This window comes from Pteronotus mesoamericanus, unplaced genomic scaffold (genome assembly GCF_021234165.1).
Source record: "Pteronotus mesoamericanus isolate MK-2021 breed Mesoamerican mustached bat unplaced genomic scaffold, CSHL_Meso_final contig_228, whole genome shotgun sequence".
Taxonomy (NCBI): domain Eukaryota; kingdom Metazoa; phylum Chordata; class Mammalia; order Chiroptera; family Mormoopidae; genus Pteronotus; species Pteronotus mesoamericanus.
The window spans coordinates 659993-681875 of record NW_026555095.1 but is presented as its reverse complement, the minus strand read 5'-3'; the positions used below and the strand labels follow the sequence as shown (position 1 = coordinate 681875).

General features: G+C 41.2%; 1 protein-coding gene across 1 annotated transcript in view; it reads left to right on the top strand.

Annotated features, from left to right (window-relative positions):
• The window catches only part of ARHGAP31 (Rho GTPase activating protein 31), a 106765-nt gene that overhangs the window by 40287 nt on the left and 44595 nt on the right, over positions 1 to 21883 (top strand). The window contains exons 2-3 of the mRNA XM_054572322.1: positions 18584 to 18686; positions 21529 to 21673. Of these exons, the coding sequence (XP_054428297.1) occupies positions 18584 to 18686; positions 21529 to 21673 (248 nt within the window). The remainder of the gene's footprint in view (positions 1 to 18583; positions 18687 to 21528; positions 21674 to 21883) is intronic.

Sequence of the window (21883 nt, the reverse complement as noted above, 5' to 3'; positions counted from 1 at the left end):
AAAAAGCCAGCTGAATCCTGAATTACACTGGGAATAGGCTCCATCAAAACAGTGTATTAAATGCAAAATATAACTTGGAGCATCAAGATACATGGAACTTGGGACTTTCAACCAAAACATTTTCATTTAAAAACAAACAAATACACAAAGTATTGTAATGAAATATTTGACCACAAACTGTACTTCGATGAATTTTCAAAAAATATGTAGATACCTCATGACAAACCATTCTATTGATGGGCATTGTCCAGTGAGTCTACAGAGGTAAATGTGGCTCCTTAGTTCTACATATATTCACTTATACCTCCAACCATATATTCATTCAGGAAATTGTTATCGAACATCTAGAAGGTGCCAAGGTGAATTCTGAAAAAAGAACAGAAATAGGCTGGTTAAGAGTAGGAGCTGGAGCCAGAGACACTCAGCTTACATACTGGCTCCACTGCTTGCAAACTGAGTGATGTTCAACAAGGGAGTAAACCTTTCTCCGCCCCTATTTCTCTTCTCTAAAATGAGTATAGTTATACTTGGCTTGCAGGGGTGAATGGATTGGATGAAGTAATATATATGAGATGCTTAACCCAATGCCCAGCATGCAGTAAATGTGCTAAGGAAAATGGAGGAGCAGGGGGAAGTGGTACTCCAAAAATCAATACTCCCTAAACTGAAAGATTGCTTGGTCTTGCTTCCTCCTTTTTTAAAAGGAAGCTACAAAGGTGCCCCCAGCCATCCACATACCAATACAATGAAAAATACAGTTGGTAGTCAAGGAGAAGGGCCACCAGGAGGTGGGACTATGCAGTCAGGGTTAGGCGACAAACCCAGGAGAAAAGAAGCCCTAGTTAGCTGTCAAGACTGAGTTCATCCTCTTCTGCCTTTTCTCCCAGGGACCATGTGGGGAAATAGCTTCCTCTTATCTCTACAGGGAGGGGTGTTCTTGGACACCTCTGGACATCCAGATGCCTCTGACCCAAGAAGGATTCTGGCTCCCTGACATATTCACACCTTCTGCTGCCCCACCCCTTTCTTAATTTCCTCTCGCGCTGGAGGGAGCTAAGTTGTGGGAAGTGTGCCATGGATAGGCCTGGTCTTGGCCAACAGGGCAAATAAGGGTCAGGGGAGGCTTGTGGTTATGGCTTTGTATGAGGCTTAAATAGAACACTGCTGTGGAGCATCTGGCAGCAAAGAATGAGAGATGGACTCAAATAAAGCTGCCATATGTAGCAAATAAAAATACAAGACACTCAACTAAATTTGAATTTCAGGTAAATAGACAAATCATATTTTGATACACGTTCCATGCAATATTGAGGACATACTTAGAGTAAAAATTATTCGTTGTTTACCTGAAATTCAAATTTGACTGGGTGTTCTATTTTCCCTGGCAAGTCCACTCAGGAAGGGAATTAGGAGAACATCCTCCAATTCCCAGCGCTTCTGTCTAAGACCAGCTAGGAATCAGCATCCTAGACTGTTCACCATTGCCTTTCTGCACATACACCCTACAGTGGTTAAGCCTCTGGCCCAGTGCCCATGAGTAGACATTGAGTCAGAGTCTCCATTGCACAGGGCATAGTGCTGGGTGCTAGGAATACAGAGAGGAATAAAACAGTCCCTGATATAGGGACCCACATACTCTAGAAGGCCAAAGTCCAATGGGACAATAATCCCAATAAAAATATCAATAGCAATGGTCAATATTTATTGGGAGTTTATTGAGACATTGTTCCAGGCACTTTGCAGATTATTTAAATCTCACAACTACCTACCTTACGAGGTAGATTTTTTTATTAACTCTGCCTTATAAATAAGGAAACTGACATTTATAAATAAAGTAACCATATAATTTTTTATCCAAATTGGGAAACATTTTTAAGTGAAAGGGATTATTATCTGTAATTTTACAGAATAACAGGTGTAAACTGGAACTGACCCAGGACACCAGGACTATGGCATTGATTTATAAGAGATAGGTCTAGGTCTCATGGGTAGAAAATGGCAGCGGGAGGACTTGAACCCATGCAGAATGTCCCCTTAACAGGAGCATTACAGAAGGAGTTTATTTAGATGAATTCCCTCCCAGCAGACTCAGATCGCTCAAGATGGGTCCTCTTATTTTGCTTTCCATCATGTCCTTGGCACTTAGCACCCATGCATAGAGTGAGTGCCGGAAAAACCCATGATGGAGAAATGAATCTGGGAAGTCTTCATGGAGAGGATGGGACAGGAACACAGCGTAAGCTATAGAGAAGACTAGGGCAGGCACCTTTCTGTTCCTTGATCTGTCTCTCCTCCCAGATGCTTAAGGACAGGTAAACGAATGAGGGCCACTAAGTGAGCTAAACAAGTGTTCCGAACCAAAATGTTGGGACATGAATAAGGTAAAGTCATTCGAGGTGAAGTCATGAAGGGCTCTGTCAGCTCTTGCCCATCTGTTTTATGTGAACACCCAGGGGCCCACTGCCTGTGCTGACTGTCTTGGGTCCCCCAGATTGACAATGGGCCACCTCACTTGGGTCCTGACCAGTTAAATGCCCTCCACTGGGTTCTCTGGCACCAGGGCTGCTCAGTCCTCTGTATAGAGCTGAGTCCCAGTAAGTCCTCGATTTCCCCAACCAGCTTAAGCCTACTTTCCTCAGTGTTCCCACCAGAGCCCCTAGCCCAGGGCTACCCCTGCAAAGCCTGCAACTGCCCTCTCTCTTTAGGAAAGTTAGGCCTGAAACAATCCATTGCAAGCCTACACCCTCTTTAAACAGGAATCGTGAGTCTTTAAAATAACAAACAAACCCCTCCTCCTTGCTGAGGATCAGCTACCCACTTTTTAAGAAGAGAAAGCAAATTTGTAGAGGTGGAGGGACAGCCTCTGGCAGCTCAGTCCCATTCCTCTCTCTCCAGAAAGATGTCATTAAACCCAGTTGACTCCTGCCTGACAGCTGTAGAATGAACAAGAAAGGGCTCTTCCTGACATTTTTGTTCGACCCACAGTTTAACTGCATGTAATTGAACTAACAAGACTGTAAGCTGAGGTCATGGGCAATATCTTGTAAGTGTAAGATCCTTTTTTGAAGCCCTAAAGTCTGGCACAGTGTTTTACATGTGGAGATCTAATAAACATACTTGATTCAATTTGACTGCTAAGGGTGTACCTAAATTTAAATACTCTACATTACTTCTGACATCAAAGTGTCTGTTAGTCTGGGGCAGAGAGAGGCCTAGCAGGCACTTAAACTGTGATCTTCAAAACTGGGAAGAAAAGAAATGCTAATCAATTGCAACATGCCTGTCCCCTTTCTTCAGTCTTCCTCCAACTCCAGGGCTTTACCACTGTGGAGCTGGTGACCTTGGTTAAGTCCCTGAACTTCCTGCAGCTTCAATTTCTTGGTGCTGAATTAAGCAGACTTAACAGGTGATCTGAAGGTCCCTTCCAACTCTGACATTCCAAAATTCCAGAATTCTTGTTGACCAAACAGTGGAAACTAGGAATAGAGTATGGAGTAGAAGTTTGGGGGTGAGAATGAGGTGGCTAGGAAGGAGAAAATACATATAAAATTGGGAAGGGAAAAAGCCCTGGGGACAAAGGTGTACTTTCGTCTAATCTGGTTCTTGCTAAGACAACATCATCTTGCCACGCCATACTTGGGGTCCAGATGACGCGCACACATCTGGCCCAGCCTTTCCTCTCCCATGTGTGTCCATGTGTGGACACATTTGTTCCACGTGTTGTTTGAAGCGCAGGAGAGTGATGGGACTGCAAACTAAGGTCATGGGTGATGTCTTGTAAGTTGAGTAGGGTAGACGTAGCTCCACATGGAGTTTACGAAATAGAAAAAAAGTAGATGTTTTAAAACACAAAAACAAAAACCACTCAGTTAAATATGAATTATGTACTGGTTGCTCTGGAACTATGTAACAAGTACTCCCTCCTTTTGGGGACGAGGGATGGCTTCCCAGAAGAAGTGACTGGAGGTGAATCACACAGTGCCTGGATTTTTTCCAGAAGGTCTTTCTGCCCCTAATTTCTCCTAACTATAATTGATCCTGGAAGACCTTTGAAAATACTAATTTCTTGCCATCATTTCCTTCATGGAAATTTTGCAGTGGCCTCCTTATGTGTAAGCTTGAGTAGATATTCTTCATTCGGAGCCTCATCTAGACTGTTGCTCACAGGATGGACTGTTGTTCTCTGGTATCCAGAGCCCCCCCAGAGGCATCCCAGACCCTCTTCCATGTACCCAAGAAAAGAGATGAGAACCAGAGCCTTACCATTTAAAAGCTGCCCATTCCTGCCCTGGCTGGGTGGCTTGGTTGGTTGGAGCGTTGTGCTGTGCACCAGAAGGTTGCGGGTTTGATTCCCAGTCAGGACAGGACACATACCTAGGTTACTGGTTCCATCCCCAGTCAAGGTGCATACTGGAGGCAACCAATTGGTGTTTCTCTCTCACATCGATGTCTTTCTCTCTCCTCCCCCCTTCCTCTCTCTCTCTCTAATAAATAAAAACATATACTCGGGTGAGGATTTAAAAAAAATGCACCCATTCCTGCCCTACCCTTGAATCAGGTCTGCTGACATTTTCTTTTCTTTTTTTAAAAAATTTTTTTAGATTTCAATTACAGTTTACATTCCATATTATTTTGTATTAGTTTCAGGAATACAGCATAGTTGTTACACAATCTTATATGCTTTACAGAGTGTTCCCCCTGATATTTCTAGCACCCAACTGGCATCATATGACTACTGACATTTTCTATTGCAAACAGCAGAAAACTCCAATTCCGAAGCTGTTTAGGAAAGGGCGAGGGGAATATAAGTTAGAAATTAAAGAGATCTGTTAGATATTATATCCTCTAACTCTAAAACTAAGTGTGTCTGAGTGTTAAACAAGCATGTTCTTTACTAGTTGTCTACATCCTTTATATAGTATTTATGACTTCCTCCTCCTCTAAGGAGGTGCTCAGGAATTTGACCACAATCCTTTGTGCCATCTCTATCACTGAGTCATAGTCCTAAATGTATCTGCTGAAAATTACTTCTAAAGACAGCACTGTGTGCGAGATGAGGATTGAGCAGGTTCCAGTAATTGTGATGGCTGCCTGTGAATGAATGCTGTTCTTTGTAGGAGACATTTCAGAGAAAACTAGGTAATTTTTGAGCTGCAAAACCTCAGGATAATAGCTTGAATATTATCATCCCTTGTGGGTGGAGGGAGTGTTAGTCCCCAAAATACACTACATCATATCCGACAACTACATTCCCTGGGGCCACACGACAGAAACTCATGAGAATTAGGATATCTTATTAATTTGCATCATAAAATAGTGTCCGGAATTCTCAACAACAGAACAGAGCATTGTGTCCTGTTTTTTGACAATCTATCCTGTTTGAGGTTACAGGAAGGGCTGTAGAGAGGACTTCTCTCTGCTGGACTCTGAAAGACAGAGGAGCAGGGTGGGGGGAGGACATTTCAGTCAAAGAGAGAGCGTGCGAAGGCGGGAGGGGCCGTCTTCAGGGAACTGAGGAGGGTGACGGGACTACAGAAGTAGTGTTGAGGGAGGGTCACAGAGAACCCAGCCTGCTCTGCTGTGGACCATGGTCTTCACTGGAGACAAACATAATTATGTCTGCATTTTTTGAAAGGCCATTTGGCAGCCATCAGGGAGGCCAACTGAGGAGACTCCTAGTCCTAAAAGTCCCAACAATGTCACTGCTCTGCCACCTTCCCAACTCCTTCATGTTTGATTCCTCAATGAGCCCCTCCCAAATTCTTTCAACAAATTTTTAAAGAGGGTCACGTTCAGAGTTTCTCCTAGGGTAGCCCCAGAATTTACAGGGAAATCTCCTGGGGTCTGCACTTAATCTCTTGAGAGCCTTTGTTAACCTCCAATGTCAGAGGACCTGCAGAAGGCTGGTCTCCAGACAGGCCTACCTGCCTCCATTCCAACCATGGATATGGTCGTCTCCCTAAGCCCTGGGTCCCATTGCTGAATTCTGTGGATGTAGATGCACAGGTGTAATGCATGAACACCAAAGACGTCTCAAGTGCCAACAGAAGGATGAGAATTGGTGATGTTTTTTTTCCTTTTGCTCACCTGTATTTAAAAAATTTCTACTTGCAGTGTCACTGGTTCAATTCCCAGTGTAGGGCACATGCCTGGGTTGCAGGCCAGGACCCCAGTAGGGGGTGCGCAAGATGCAACCACGCAGATACTTTTCTCCCTCTCTCCCTCCGTTCCCTTCTCTAAAAATAAACAAATAAATCTTCAAAAAAATAAAAAAATAAAAATTTCCATTTGCAGTACTTGTATAATTAGAAAAAAAAGATAAATAAAACCAGGTTAATGAGCACCCAGTATTTGCAAGTACTGAACCAACTCATGGAAGAAATGAGTTGCCCCAAAAGGGTTACATACAGCAGGGAAGTGCCGTTGTTTTCAGCAGGAAAGAGAGGCCTTGTAACAACAGGAAGCTCTGGGAGGCCACGGTACCCAGGCTTCCAAGCAAAGCGGTCTGGAAACAATGGCTGCCTGTGGCTCAGGAATATTGGGCAGGAAATGAAAGGATGCTGGGAGGGGGGTTGCCGGGAGGAGCTGATAAGCGCTACCTGGCCCTTCTTCACATAGACCTCGTGGGCCACCAATGGTTGTTTTTTCTAAATGCTCCTCATCTTTCATCAGCAAAATTGATTAAGACCAAAAAAAAAAAAAAAAGAACCCATAACGCCTTTAGGAAGCTGAGCCTCCTGGGAAACCAAAGGTACAATAAGCAAGAGGAGGTAGTTCTTGCTCTTTCGGCACAGACACATCAGTCGGGGAACTTCAGGTGAACTCAGCACCATTTAAAGCTACGTCCCTTGAGGACTCCAGCGTCCATAATGATAAAAATAGAATTGGGGTTAACCAGAGTCCACCTATACCAAATGATACGTATGAACTTTCTGAAGTTAACACTTACATTTATTGAACACAAATTTCCATTCCGATGGGTGGAGCAAGTCGAGGAGTCATTAACAGTCCGAGTGAGAAAAACAAAACTAACAAACAAAAAAATAATGCTAATGTTTTGCTCTAGAAAACCTAGATATAAACCAGAACCAGTAGGGCTGAGGACCTGAACATTCAAGAAGTCAGATCTGCTCTCCAAATTTTTAGCCCAGTTCCTCTTCCCCAGTTTCACCTAGGAGGTCTACAGGTCATTGGATGTTAGATCTGAAGGAACCTTAGCAATCATCTAGACCCAGAACCTGCTCCCAGGACAGAGAGAACTCTGAGGCTGGGAGTGGGCTGGTGTTTAGTGGAGGACACACAGGTGGTTCTTGTTGCTTTAACTGATATTTACAGAGCTCCTCTGCCTGTGAGATGCCTGGGGCAACATGAAGAGAACAGTTACTCTCCTCCAAGGGCTGAAATGTAGTACCTTGGAGGTTAGGACCAGAACCCAGGTTGCTTAATTTTTTTGTCTTAAGTCCTTTTCCCTCATCAGGTTGCTCTTAGACATGAAATTGCCTCTGCATTCTTCTGCTTTCTGGTCTTCCCCAGGCCTGGTATGTGCCTGTTTCCCGAGTGTGGAGGTTTTGCTTATAAAGTGTACTGGGAAGTGCATGAACTTGAGATTCAAACTCCTAATTGTACCCATGCTTTGCCATTAGCTGCTTGGTCATGAACGAGTCGTCCAACTACACCGAATCTTAGTTTTCCATCTACAAAATAGGAATAGTGATTCCTACACATCAGGGTTGTGAGAATTAAATGAAGTAATGGTTGTTAAGCATGGAACATCACAAAGCATTTGGTTAGTGCATCCCATGATCACCACTAGGCATGCCAAAAAAAAAAAAAAAGAAATGTAGATGGCCTGGATACCTCAAACAAGGGAAAAACTTACATTATCTTCATTCTTAAGATGACTGATGTTAGTGAAGCATATTATTCAAGAAGCAGGTTTATTTTCCTTGTTAGACTCTCATTAACCCACTCAGCCCCGGTGCCTGCTGCTGCAGAACTCTCTCGGGAGGCATACGTGGCCATCACCGGTGAGGACTCCATCACCGAGGAAAGGCCTCCACCTGTGCCATCCCAAGGAGCAGGTGGTGAGAAAGAGAGGGGCTGCTGTCCAGGAAATAAAGTCTTGATCTGATGGTTCAAGCTGACTGTGGTCTTCATACAGTTAAATTGAGGATTTAAATGATTTATTGGCAATGAAAAGGATATTGCTGCTCCCAAAATGGGCCTGGGAGTATGCTGGGGATGACTGAAGGATCTTTCCGTCACCCATGAGCAGCCTCATGGGTGAGTGATGCCAGCCCCACAAATCCCTGGAGAACAAAGTCAGACAGTAGGGGAAAAAAAAAGTTTACACATTATGCAAAGCCTAGCAGCCTACATCTATAGCAACAGGACAAAATCCTTCTGCATCGTTCCCATGTACGAGGTGAACAGGGCCAGCTCTAAGCCCAAGGTCTCATGGGGGCTCCTGGGAGGTTTGTTTTCCAAGTGTGAGGTTTCATCACACCCCACCCTTTTTCTCTACTCCGCACCACCCTTCCTCGAGGCCACAATCCCCTCCCTCCCAGAAGCGCCTGTGACAGTCCCTCCTGGGCTGTTTCCACTTGCTCATTAGCTCACTGGTGATGTGTGGTCCCAACATATTTCCACCCCGAACTAGCCTCTTATTTTGGAGTCAGAAAGACACTACCTTTCTTAAAGAAGTTTCAGGCAACAGCCAGAAAAGAGTGAGGCTTCTCACCTCCTTTTCATCCTTGACAAAGCATAAGAAATCCTCTCCACTGACCCTAAAGGGGTACCTTATTTTTTCTTTTTGGAGTGATATGTTTATGGTAAGTCTTTGCCCTCATATTACCCCGTCTCCTCTACCCACCTTTCTCAAAGGACTATTTCATTAAAGGGAAGAATTCCAGGGTTATCCCTGATGAGGCAGCTGAAGGTCTAGTCCTAGAGCTGCCTGGATTAGACTTTATTCTACAGGCAGTGGGGAGCCACTGAATGTTTTGGAGTAGGAGAGCTTTATCATCAAGGCAGTTTGGGAAAGATTTGTCTGGCAGTAGAGATCAAGATAAAACGAAATCTTCCTAGGCCACCACTAAAGACTCCCCCAGTTTACCTAATCAAATGCTTCTCTTCCCCTAAACTGGTCTAGTCAGCATTCCTAAAATTCACCACATTATTTCTTGCTTGCTCTCTTGTTTATACCATCCCCTGTTTCATCCCCACCAGAAATTGGGTGATATTTACTAAGTGCTTTATTATTTCCCACGTGCTTAACCAAGAGTTCTGCATGTATTATAGAATGTATTGCACTTCACTGGGTCTTATCATATCACACCATAGCATTTCAAATCACCCTATGAATCCTTGTCAGAGTTCTTACTGCATCGCTTTGATTTGTCCTTTTTCCCCCCACTTATATCTCACAATGTTGTGAGCCCCTCAGGATAAGGGTCCTGTCTCAGCACTTTCTACCACAGTCCCCCTGTACAGATGGTTCTCAATAAACACACACCATTTCCTTGTTCTTGTTCAACATCTAAAAGCCTTGCCTGACTTTCCCCACCATGTGTAATCTTTTTAGAAGAACTTCTATCACATTTTTAGTGCTTCTCTAGGGCCCTTTAAGTATTTTGCTTGATATTTTCATACTAGCCAAGTTACTTAATACCACTGAGCCTCAGTTTCCTCCTTTATAGGGAAGGGATAATTCTTCCCTCATAAGGTAGTTGTAAGCATCTCATGAGGTACAATTCATGGATGACAGTGTAGCACTCGGGGATTGGCACACAGCAGGTGCACAATTATTGTCCATTCCCTTCTTGGCTTTTTGAGGGCAAAGATCTTATTCCTCCTTTTGTCCCTTGGGCTAGGTAGTTCCTCAATACATCTGCTTCGGTAGAAGGAGAATCTTCTGTCATTGGGAAGAAGTACAGGTATTGAAAGCCGAGACCTAAGGACCCATCTAATTCAGGGTATGGACAAGAAGGGGAACCTGGCCACTTCTACAGGAAACAGCTGATGGACCTGGCATCTGAGACCCTGGAATTGAGGAGGGGAGGGGATTCCAGGATGTAATCTACCATCAGGAGCCTTGCCCAGCAGCAAAGCGGGGTAGTTCTTGGCCACACCAGGCCAGCAGGTTAGGCAAATACCTGTATTTAACAAGGAGTAATTACCTCAACAAGGTCATTGGGAAGGACCTCAACAAACATTTAGAAATTGCCTCACTGACTTCAGAAAGCCCTCCAGCTTCTTTAATGAAACTCGTTTTTCAAAAACCTGTATCTTTCTTTAAAAAATTATTTGTTCTACATTTTCATTATAAAAAAATTAGAAAAGCAAAAGTCATTTATTTTCTACCACCTAGACGTAACTACTATTAACATTTCACTGGGTGTCATTTTTTTATCATTTAAGATATTGGAAAGGGTAGAGTAAAACAGACAGTCAGTCTGTACTCTATATTTGTGTATCTTTTATTTTTTAATCTTTTAAAAAAGTGTTTTAGTTTTATTCAAATATAATTAACACACATCACTGTGTAAGTTTAAGGTATACAGAATAATGGTTTGACTTAGACATGTTTTAAATGATTACCACAATAATTTTAGTTAGCATCTATCATCTTATATAGATACTATAAAAAGAGAAAACAAAATAATAAAAGTCTTTTTCCCTTGTGATGAGAACTCATAGAATTAATAATTTTCATATATATCATACAGCGGTGTGAACTGTAGTTATCATGCTGTGCATTATATCCCTAGTGCTTATTTATCTTGTAAGTGGAACTTGTACCTTTTGCTTACCTTTCTGCAGTTCCCTCTTCTGTTCCCCCTTCCTCTGGTAACCACAAAACCAGAAGTCTGATCTCTTTTTGTTTGAGTTTGGGTTTTTTGTTTGTTTGTTTTTTGAGATTCCACATATATGTGAGATCTTATGATATTTGTCTTTGTCTGGCTTAGCTTATTTAGCATAATGATATCAAGGTCCATCCATGGTGTCACAAATGGCAGAATGTTCTTATTTTTTAGCGGTATATGCATGTACCCCTTCTTTATCCATCCACCTGTCAATGGACACTTAGGTTGTTTCCAGGTTCGGCTGTTGTAAAAATGTTGCTATGAACAGGGCAGGAGTGGGGCAAGGGGATCCATGCAGATATCTTTTTGAGTTACTGTTTTTATTTCCTTTGGATATATTCCCAGAAGTGGAATTGCTGGATTATATGGTAGTTCTATTTTTAACTTTTGAGGATCTGCCATACCATTTTCCATAGGGGCTGCACCAGTTTACAATCTCACCAGCAGTGCACTGAGAGTTTCCTTTTCTCCACATCCACTCCAGCAACTGTTGTCTCTTGTCTTTTGGATCATGGCCATTCTAACAGGCCTGAGGTAATATGGCTTTGATCTCCCAAACAACTATACTGTGAGCAGCTTTTCATGTATCTGTCGGCCTTTCCTATTTCTTTTCTGTCTATTTTTAAATTGGATTATTTGTTTTTCTGCTATTGTGTTGTATGCATTCTTTAAGTATTTTGGATATCAGCCTCTTACCAGATACATGATTTGCGTATTTTTTCCCATTCTATAGGTAGTCTTTTCACTTTGTTAATTTTTTCTTTTGCTATGCAGAAGCTTTTTTAGATTGATATAGTCCCACTTGTTTATTTTTTATTTTGCTGCTTGTGCTTTAGGTGTCATAAGCAACTGTCATTACCAAGACCCATGTCCAAGAGCTTTTCCCCCAGGTTTTCTTTTAGGAGTTTCACAGTTTCAGGTTTTCTGTTTAAATCTTTAATCCATTTTGAGTTAATTTTTATGAGTAATGTAAGATAGAGGTCTAGTGTCTTTCTCTTACATATGAATATCCAGTTTTTTGAGCACTCTTTATTGAAGAGACTGCTTTTTCTCCATTGAGTTTTCTTGACTATCTTGTCAAATATTAGTTGATTGTATATTATGGGTTTATTTCTAGGCTCTCAATCCTGTTCCATTGTTCTATTTGTCTGTTTTTATGCCAGTACCATGCTGTTTTGATTATTATAGCTTCCTAGTATAGTTTGAAAACAGGAAGTATTTTTCATTTTTTAATCAACATATGTTGCTTTTGTATCTTTTTAAAAAGGAATTTGAAAATAGATATTAACCACTAGGTGCTGAGCACTTAAAAGCTGTCACCGCCCCAACGTAGAGCCTGTGATGGTGGGATTGCAGGTATTTGAGCAGTCACAGGCCAGGCAACAGTTGGTTCTCCTCAAATGGTATCTCCATATTTGGCCACCAACTCATGGGACCTGCCCTCCTGATGGAGAGGGTTTGAGTCAGGTAGCTGTAGGTTGGCACTTTTTCTATTGTTCTTCAATTGCAGTACCGTGAAAAAAAAACATGGGCTTTGGAGTCAGGCAAACTGGGTTTGGATCCCAACTCTGGCACTTAATGTGTAATGTTGGGCAACTTACCTAACATCTCTGAGAATCAACTTTCACATTTTCAAAATGGAGAATTTTACTTGTTTCCTAAATTTTTCATGATTATGGAATGGAGAATACTGTTAAAAGGGGAAAAAAATAAAGAACCTAATACAGTACCTGACAATTAAGTGTTTTCTTCTTTGAGGGACCCAGATAACAATGAAAACCCATCTGGAGAAAAATGACCAATCTCCTGTTCAGCAACACACTTCAAGTGCTTACGTCTGAAAGGCTATTCTAGATAAATGAGGTACAGATCTGTCCTCAATGTCCCCAAGGATCTCATAAGTTACTAATGGAGACGACATAGGTACAGGCAACACCTTGCGCCTCTTACTGGGTAAGAGGAGGCTTGCAATAAAGATTTGTTGAATTGAAGATTTTATGAAAAGCTTTTAGAAAATGTAACATGTTCTTATTGTTCAAAATTCAAAAGTAAAAAGAATATACAATGAGAATATAATCTCCCTCTTACTCGTGACCCTGGCCCCAGCCTCCCGGTTCCTTTTCCTGTAGGCAACTAAAGTTATCCCTTTCTGCAGGGATAAAACTAAAGTTATATCCTTCCACAGATATTTAACACATATGCAAGTGAGTTGTTTATATAATCCTTTATTCTCTCTTTTTTTTTTTAAGATGCCAACAGAGCATTATATTGGTCTTCACCTTGTTCTTTTGCTTAATAATGTGTCTTGGAGACCATGCTTTATCAGTTCAGAAAAGTTTCCTCATTCTTTTTAATGATCATATAGTGTTCCACTATGTGGATGCTCCATTATTTATATAAGCAGCTTCCTATTGGTGGGCAATCTTGCGCTGTTACAAAAATTGCTACAATGAATAGTCTTGTTCATATAAAAATGTTCTGTAATTAGGGTAATGAAAATGTTCTGAAATGAGATGGTTGCTTAACTCTGTAAATATGTATACTAAAAACCACTTAATTGTATACTTTAAAAGGCTGAAGTTTATAGCCTTTGAATTATATCTCGATTTCTTTAAAGATTTAAAAAAAGAAAATTTTCTCCATGAAAGACAGCCAGAGCTTGAACATATTTAAAAATTGTTTCCCTTGGAAAATTAAAAAGCAGTTGATTAGCTTTTTTAACAAAGCAGAGAACATTATACTTTTAAAATAAATACCATAAACTTTCAAACTTTTCTTTAATTCTGCATTAGGCCAGGAGGAAGAAAATAGAAACAAGTTAAAACAGAGAGAAGAATCAGAGGAAAAATTGAGGGGGACAGTGACCTCTAGGCACACCAAGACTCACTGAGGCCAGGGAGGAGCATGGGGCAAAAGAGCTGGGATAGCAGGACAGAGGAAGGATGGGACAGATACAAAGAGCAGGGACTAGCAGAGGGGGAGAGAAATTATGGGAGCCGCTGTGATATCACTTAGATTCCCTGGGGTAAGCCAGGAAGTTCTCTGCCGAAAATCAAGAATAATGGAGAAGTAACTGAAATCTGTACTACATCTCTTGGAAAAAATGCCATACAGTGGTTATTCACAGCACAGCAAAGCTTCTTAACTCTTCCCCTCTCCCCTGTGCACAGCACCAGATTCTTGGGGGTTTCTGTGCAGCAGCTCATCTCCCCACAAGTACCAATTCTTCACCTACTGGTGGCCCTCGGTCCTTTCTGTCGCCTCATTCAAGATGATGAGCGTATCCATTACACTCAAAGGTGTCCTCGGCCCCTTCACAGTTCCTACCTCCTGCTTCTCCTCTGCTTTGTCCCATTATAAATTAATTTGTATTTTCTAGAGTTTTATCTCAATAGAATCATATTCTGTGTACTTTTTTTGTACTGTGGTTCCTATCACCCAAAATTTATATCATGCCTCTTTATTTCAAATCATATTCCATTGTGTGTCTACACCACCAGACATTACTTTGAAGACTAGGAATGCAGGACCCAGGGGCGGGGCTGAAATCTAACCAGTATGAGACCTTCACAAAAGTCCAGAATGGGGAGAGAAGAGTGCCATATTTCCGTACAACACAAATGTAATTTGCACAATGAAAGAATTCGACTGTCATGACCACATAACCAACTAAATAAAGTAGTGCTTGTTCCAGTCTGTCTCCAGATCTGATCAGGTCCCGGCCACGCAGAGAACTGGAGCAGATTGGCAGACATTACTGCTGGGGGTGCTCAGAGAAATGATTTGACTGCGGGCTTTTTCTGCGCTAAACCCTTGAAGGGATTAGGAATTGATCTCATAGTATTTCTAAGTATAAATAGTACTTATAAGAATAAAATATCTTTTAGTTGTACCACGTTGGATGACATGAGACAGAGGACTTTAAAATGTTTATAAACAGTAGAGCGTAAATCAAAGACAAGGTTGTCTTTTCCATCAGAAACCACCTCAACATTTATTTTGTACTCAGATGAAAATGTGACGTTTAAGATTGCTGATCCAGGAAAAACAAAAACAAAACAAAAAAGGAACTCAGAGAACCATCAGTGAAACAATTCAAAGAAGTTATAATATTATAATAAGCGACTGTGTGTACCTCTGTAGGAGGAGACCAAGTTCGTTGGGTCCATGATAAATCCCACTGAACCAGCTCTGTGACTCCAACCCCAGCGTCACTCTCATGCCTAATTGACAATGGAAGCTTTCTTTCCAGCTCTAACTACTTAGCTATTTTGTATCAGGCTCCTACCCTGTCCACAATCATGGGTGTCTCCAGTTGAATTGGACCCCAGGGACAATGTCAAAAGAATTCTGAGACTTTACTAAAATCTTAGTAGCTCCTGTAACACCTCCCACCAGTATTACCCTTGCACCCTGCTACCCTGAGTGTGGGCTGCAGATTGGCAGTGTCCCTAATCACCTGGGAATTTGTTAAAAATGCAAATTTTTTACATCCCCCACCCAGCATTGGAATTTGCATGTTAACAAGATCCTAGTAATTTGTATGCTCATCGAAGAAGAGAAGCTGTGGTCTGGACGTGGTCTAGTGGTTGCTGGAGGCAGCTGCTGCTGCTGGACCTGATCTGGGGGCCACAACCTGGGAACCAGTGCTCTGGGCTCTACGGCTCCACGATTACTTAACAGATTAAGTGGATCCTGTCCCATTTACTGACGGAGAATCCCTATAACCTTCCAACGTGGCCTGAGGCAAGAATCCAGGAAAGCTAACATTCCTCAGGGCCTGTGACCCGGCCTCTCGCCTTGAGCTGTTTTAATACTGCCCCCTGTTTAAACAGAGCCATGGATGAGAGGTTCTAGGGCCTCTGTACCAAAGCCAGAGTAAATGTATGGCACAGGCTCTATCCGGGAATGTGTTTTGCCCACCTTTAAAACAAACAGAGGTTGAGGTGCTGCAGCAGAGAGTTATGGGAGTGTGAGGTCCCTCTTAGAGAACAGGCTGGTACAGGTTGGTCACGCTGCACCACCCCTTTCATGGAGTGTTCTTGACAAAGGCCCTTCAAGTCTGAGGCTTTTTTCCTTGAGTCCTTCTTGGGAATACTCAGAACCCTGGAGTCCACTTGTGCCCTGCGCGGCCCAACAACCATATAATCCAGCATAGACGCACACTGTGGCCAAGCACAGCTCCAGGACAGCTAACTTAAAATCCATTCACTTTTGGATTCCGCTGCCTTTGTGTTAGGAAGATTCACCTAAATGCATAGTAAGGAAATCTCAGACAGGCAAAATTACCTTCCAATAGAAACATTTAACCAAAGGAGGGTACAAAAGCCATTCTGAAGAGGAGAGATGAGTGTTGACTGGTAGGAATTTGGTCAGCTTTACCCCAATTGCCTATTGGATGGAGGAAGGCAAACTGGTCTCATAAGCTTGTGTCTCACAAATTATAAATTAACATCACAAGTAAGCTTCAAGTAGAAATAATAACTATCACTTTAAAATGCTTATTATATGCCAGGGTCTGTGCTGTTTATAGGTATTACTTTAATCCTAGCTATGAGGTTAACATCACTGTTATCCTCATTTTACAGATGTGGAAACTGAGAAACAGAATCCTTACATATTTTGCCAAGGTTGCAAAGCCAGTTTGGCACCCAAACCTGTGCTCTCAACCATAGGCCACATGTGACATGTTCCAGAGCAATAGCTTGATGTGATGGGAGTCAGCCATTATTGTGCACAACAGGGATTTTTTTTTTTTTAACCAACTTTTTTTAAGCACTTATTTGCTTGCTTGCTTGCTTGCTTATTTATTTATTGGCATGAGGGTAGGAAACACAAATCTGACTAGGAGCCCTATTTATAAAACAGATCAAAGTATAATTCTTCCAGTTGAAGGCAGCAGAGGCTCTGGACCCCTGCCCACTCTCACAACCCCTCCTCCACGACGCTCCGCTCCCACCCTGTATCACTCACAGGGAGTGGATCCACCTCTGTGGTCTCTGGCCTCAATATTGCCAATCCCAAGTCCCCTCCTTGCCCTCTTCCCACCTAGGGGAACTAAGAAGCTCCCCCCACCCCCGCCCCACTCCAGTCCTGAAAGACGGGTCAAAACATACCGTGTGCCCCAGAGGGAAATGGTTCTGATGGTGCATGGCCTTGCAGAGAGCAGAATACTTTATAAAGAATTTTACTAAGTACCTAAAATTATAGCTAGTAGTTGAAGGAAACGGCGGAACAGTTTAGAAAGTATTGTGATGGCGAATCCAGGAAGAATGTTGAGTCTGAACGTCTGCTGTCTACTCATGTACAAGTCCAGTATGGTTTGGAACTGTGCACAGGCATAATCATGTACATTAAGTATTAATGGGCTGGTGTTTGTTTAATCCAAGGGATTAATGGATTGGATATGTTTTGGGGAAGTGAGCACTGTGCTATCTCAAACACTAGTTCATGGAGTTCCCATACCACTTCTATGCCTGAAAACTTGAGTGCCCGAAGCTGAGGTAATTCTATACCAAGCCACTATCCACAGCACTCTCAGGTGGCTCTGTCCAAGGACCAAAGTGGCAAGTGACTTGCCATTTTCTCCATGCCATCCAGAAAGCTTATGGCTGCCATTCTGGGTCACTGAGCTTATGTGACCCAAGGAGAGAACAGCAGAGCCAGACTCTTCTACACAAGCACTGAATGTCTGGAGTGGCAGGAATTCAAGAGGCCATGTTGATCCCTTTTATGTGATCCATTCAATCACATAAATGACTATATTGAATGGACCACATTCGGTAGTGGTGGTGGGTGGGGTAGGGTGGTTCTCACCTTAAAAAGAAAACCCACTTTAACCTTAAATCACCTTTAACATTCTGGCAGATATTCTTCCAGTCTGCCTTCACAGTTTTTTTTACATAGCAATCTTGAGTGAGGTAAGTCAATTTACCTACACCTTGGTTTCTTCATTTGTAGAATAAACAATGGTTCTCCAATTTTATTGCACAACAGTCACCTGGAAGGCTTTAAAAAAAGTTTTCTTAAAGATTGTATTTTTTTATTTTTAGAGAGAGGTGAAGGGAGGGAGAACAAGAGGGAGAGAAACATGGATGTACAGAGAAACATCAGTTGGCCTCCTCTCGCACTACCCCCAACCAGGGACCAGGCCTGCAACCCTGGCATGTGCCCTGACCAGAAAGGAACAGGTGACCTTTCAGTTTGTGGGATGAACTGAACCACACCAGTCAGGAATGGAAGGCTTTTTAACACACAGATTGCTGAGCTCCACCTGCGGAATTTCTGATTCAGTGGGTCTAGAGTGGGGCCTTGGATTTTGCATTCCCAACAAGTTCCCAGGAGATGCTGATGCTGCTTGTCAGGAAACCACGTTGGAGAACCAGTGAAATGAGGAGACTGAGTTGTGGAATTTCCAAGGTCACTGCTGCTTTCAAAATTTAAGTGTTTGCATATTTTTCAAAAATTTAAAAAAACCCAATTCTTCAAATACAGGCGTTTTCTGAACTTTAAAAAAAAAAAAAAAAAACAACCCTGTGCTTTTTAATAATATAAAATAACATCATCCACCATTCACAAGTAATTGTTTCCACTTATAGCTCATATGCATTCCACACCTATTTCTCTTTGAAGCTACCTGGGTTTTTTAAAAGGATATTGTTAAAGAACAGTCAGACTTATATCTAATACTTTATTCTTTTTTCTTTGCCTTTACATAGTTCCATATGTATTGAAGAGCTGTGCAGAATTTATAGAGACTCATGGCATTGTGGATGGAATTTATCGGCTTTCGGGAGTCACCTCAAACATACAACGGCTAAGGTAAGCTAAAAGAATAGCCCCCAAAAGAATTCTCTCGTGATTCTTTCTCTGTCCATGTTTCTGTTCACAGGTGTTGGGGGTATTAAAAACCTGAGGGGAATGAGGGAAGGGTGGAGGGGCAGAAGATCAAGTGCTGATGTTTTCAGATGCCTGCTCTTAATCTAATCAGGAAATTCTCTGGTCTGATCTAATTCTTTCCAACAAAATCTCCTGAGGGCTTTTAATCTGTTTCTTCGTCTTATACTAGATTTACCCTCCTTGGGTGGATTTGATTGAACTCAAATGATTTCAATTACGAGTTAGGGAAATATGATTTATTATAATTCACTTGCTTACCCAAAGCTCAGTTAGATCCCATTACATAGTGTTCAAAACTTGGAGATGGATATGAGTTTTTCTGTTGGCACACACTCAACATTGTGATATTTCATCTGCTGGAGAATTCAGAAGTCTGCATGAATGGGCATTTCTCTAATTGAAGCTGGTATTTTAACAATTATTGATAGAGGAATGATTCTTAATTCTATTAATTTATCTTAAGCAATTCTAAAATTTATCCTCAAATTCTTTGGAATAAACTGCCATCATATTGAATTTACAGTACAATAATTTCACAGAAAACACAGGTATGTGTGCCCTCGCTGGTGTGGTCAGTTGGTTGGAGTGTCACCCCATAACCAAAAGGCTGTGGGTTCAACTTCAGGCCAGGAGACATACCTAAATTGTGAGTTTGATCCCTGGTCTGGGCATGTGATGGAGGCAACCGATCAATGCTCTTCCCTCGAATAGATATTTTTGTCTCTCACCTTTCCTCTCTCTTTCTCTATTAAAAAAAAAAAAGCAATGAAAAATGTCCTCAGGTGAGGATTTAGAAAAACCCTACAGATATGTGTATTTATATTTTATATGTATTACTTATAAAATAAAGGGAGTATACACATATTATATATAGAGTATACAGGTTGGGACAAAAGTAGGTTTACAGTTTGTATAGAAAATAAGACAACAATCAATAAATAATAATACAAGAATAATTTCTGTGTTTTGTATACTAACAACTATATATCTGCTTTTGCCCCACCATGTGTATATAATGTACAACGCACATATGCACTATATAATATATATACTGCTTTGTGACTAAAACAATAGGTTATGTACTTTAACATGAAAAAGAATGTGTTTTATTAGGTGTTGTTTTTCTATATTTATTATATGTTTTTAGTTATAAATGTAGTTTTAAAACAATAAAAACATTCTTGTTACAAAGTAAGTATGTAAAATTTACCATATTTTGCCATCTATAATTTGCATCCACATTTTACACACATTATACACGGGATTATTATACCCATTATTATATCCATGGTATGTAATTATTATACCCATGTATAATGCATATCCTTATTTTTCCCTCAAAAATTTGGGCAAAAAATGTGCATTATACACAGCAAAATATGCTCATAGATTGTGCGAGTAATTCATTTTTTTGTCTTCTTTTTTTCTATTTGGTTTTCTGCCCCTCCTTTTCAAATCTCAGTTGTAAATTGTACTAAATGAATAAAACAACTCTTTTATTCCTGGAGAAGTGATGGCTCTAAAAAAAAATAACCAGTTAATTGCAACCACGGATTTTAACAGATCTATGTGCTTACATAATTTCACTAATTAACTAGTGTGGCATTTTTTAGACTTTCAATAACAAATACTTTTTAATGGTTTACTCTTAGCTTTAAAATATACTACACAGTAGTTGACATTGTGGAAGGACACTTGGGCGATGGCCCTTTTTTTTTTTTTTTTTTTTTTCCATTTAAGGACTGACCTTAGTCTCTACAAGGGAAACTTTTGGCTAAATAAACAAATAAGCTTTTAATTGTTCTTGTTCTGCCCTCTTAGAAAAACACATAGCTATGAATTTATGAGGTCATTGGTTTTCTTTTCTAGGCCCCACTCAATTTTCGGGGGGCGGTTCTGACAGCATCAGGGGCTTCCCTACCCCTATTAAAAGGGCAGAACCAGAGTCCAGGAGAACGGGCAAGCTGTTTTGAAATGCTGGCTCCGGGAGTCCCATTGGCTTTGTCACTATTTGGTTAACCAAGTGATACTCTCATGAAGCCTAACTTCTCTTCTGTATTAAAACTTAAATTTGACTTTTTTAAAACATTTTTAATTGCAAGTATGTATTAGTTGAGTCAGGTATTCGTGTAACCTTGTTAGGAAATATTTTTTAATTAGAAACAAGGCCTGGAATCTGATGACATTTCCAAACACCCCACTATAAGTTGTTTAACAAGAGATTTGTAAGGTCTTCTATCCTGTGGTAGTCACTATCAGGCAGCCTAGAAGGTTCCATGCTTCATCGAAGAGATCGTTGATTAGGTTTGAGTCTTCAGATAAAACAAGTTTGTTGGCATGAATATATGGAGATGAGTGGTAACAGTCTGATTCATCCTGGCTTTGGTCTGTCCTCCAAGAAAGAGGATTTCATTAGAACAACATTTTGGAAAAAGTGGAATGTCAACAGGCTTTTCTTTGGCAAACTGATTTCATATTTCCCACTGTTCGTAACTGGGACTGTGAACATAATGCCGTGAGAAATCCATTTGTAAATGGACATTATGTCTTTCTAATTACAGCTGCTTTCACAGGGAGGATCCAGACCTGAAGTGGAAGTTTTCCCATAGCTTCCTTTTGCGTGAAATAGAAGGTCTTTTTGTATCAGGGTCAATATGTAGTCAGATCAGCAGTTTAGGGTCTTTTTACCCCTAAGCAGCCAAACAGCTTCTGACATGGAACACAGGTTCCTGGGATTGTTATGTCTCTGTCTGTGTTGTTTCAGGCAAGAGTTTGGCTCAGATCAATGTCCAGATCTGACAAGGGAAGTGTATCTCCAGGACATCCACTGCGTGGGCTCACTCTGCAAGCTCTACTTTAGGGAGCTGCCCAACCCCCTCCTGACTTACGAGCTCTATGAGAAATTCACGGTAAGTGTTTGGATTTCCATTATGGTTCCTGGGTAGAACTCATGGATGAGCCAAGGAGAGTTTCAGCATTAAAATAACAATAACAATACTTATCAGATGAATGGCATTATCGTAGTGTGGTGATGGACATGTCCATCATAGAATGGTATAGTGAAGAAAGTAGGGTAGTGAGACTGCTAAATTTTTCCTTTATTAAATTTTCAGAATCAT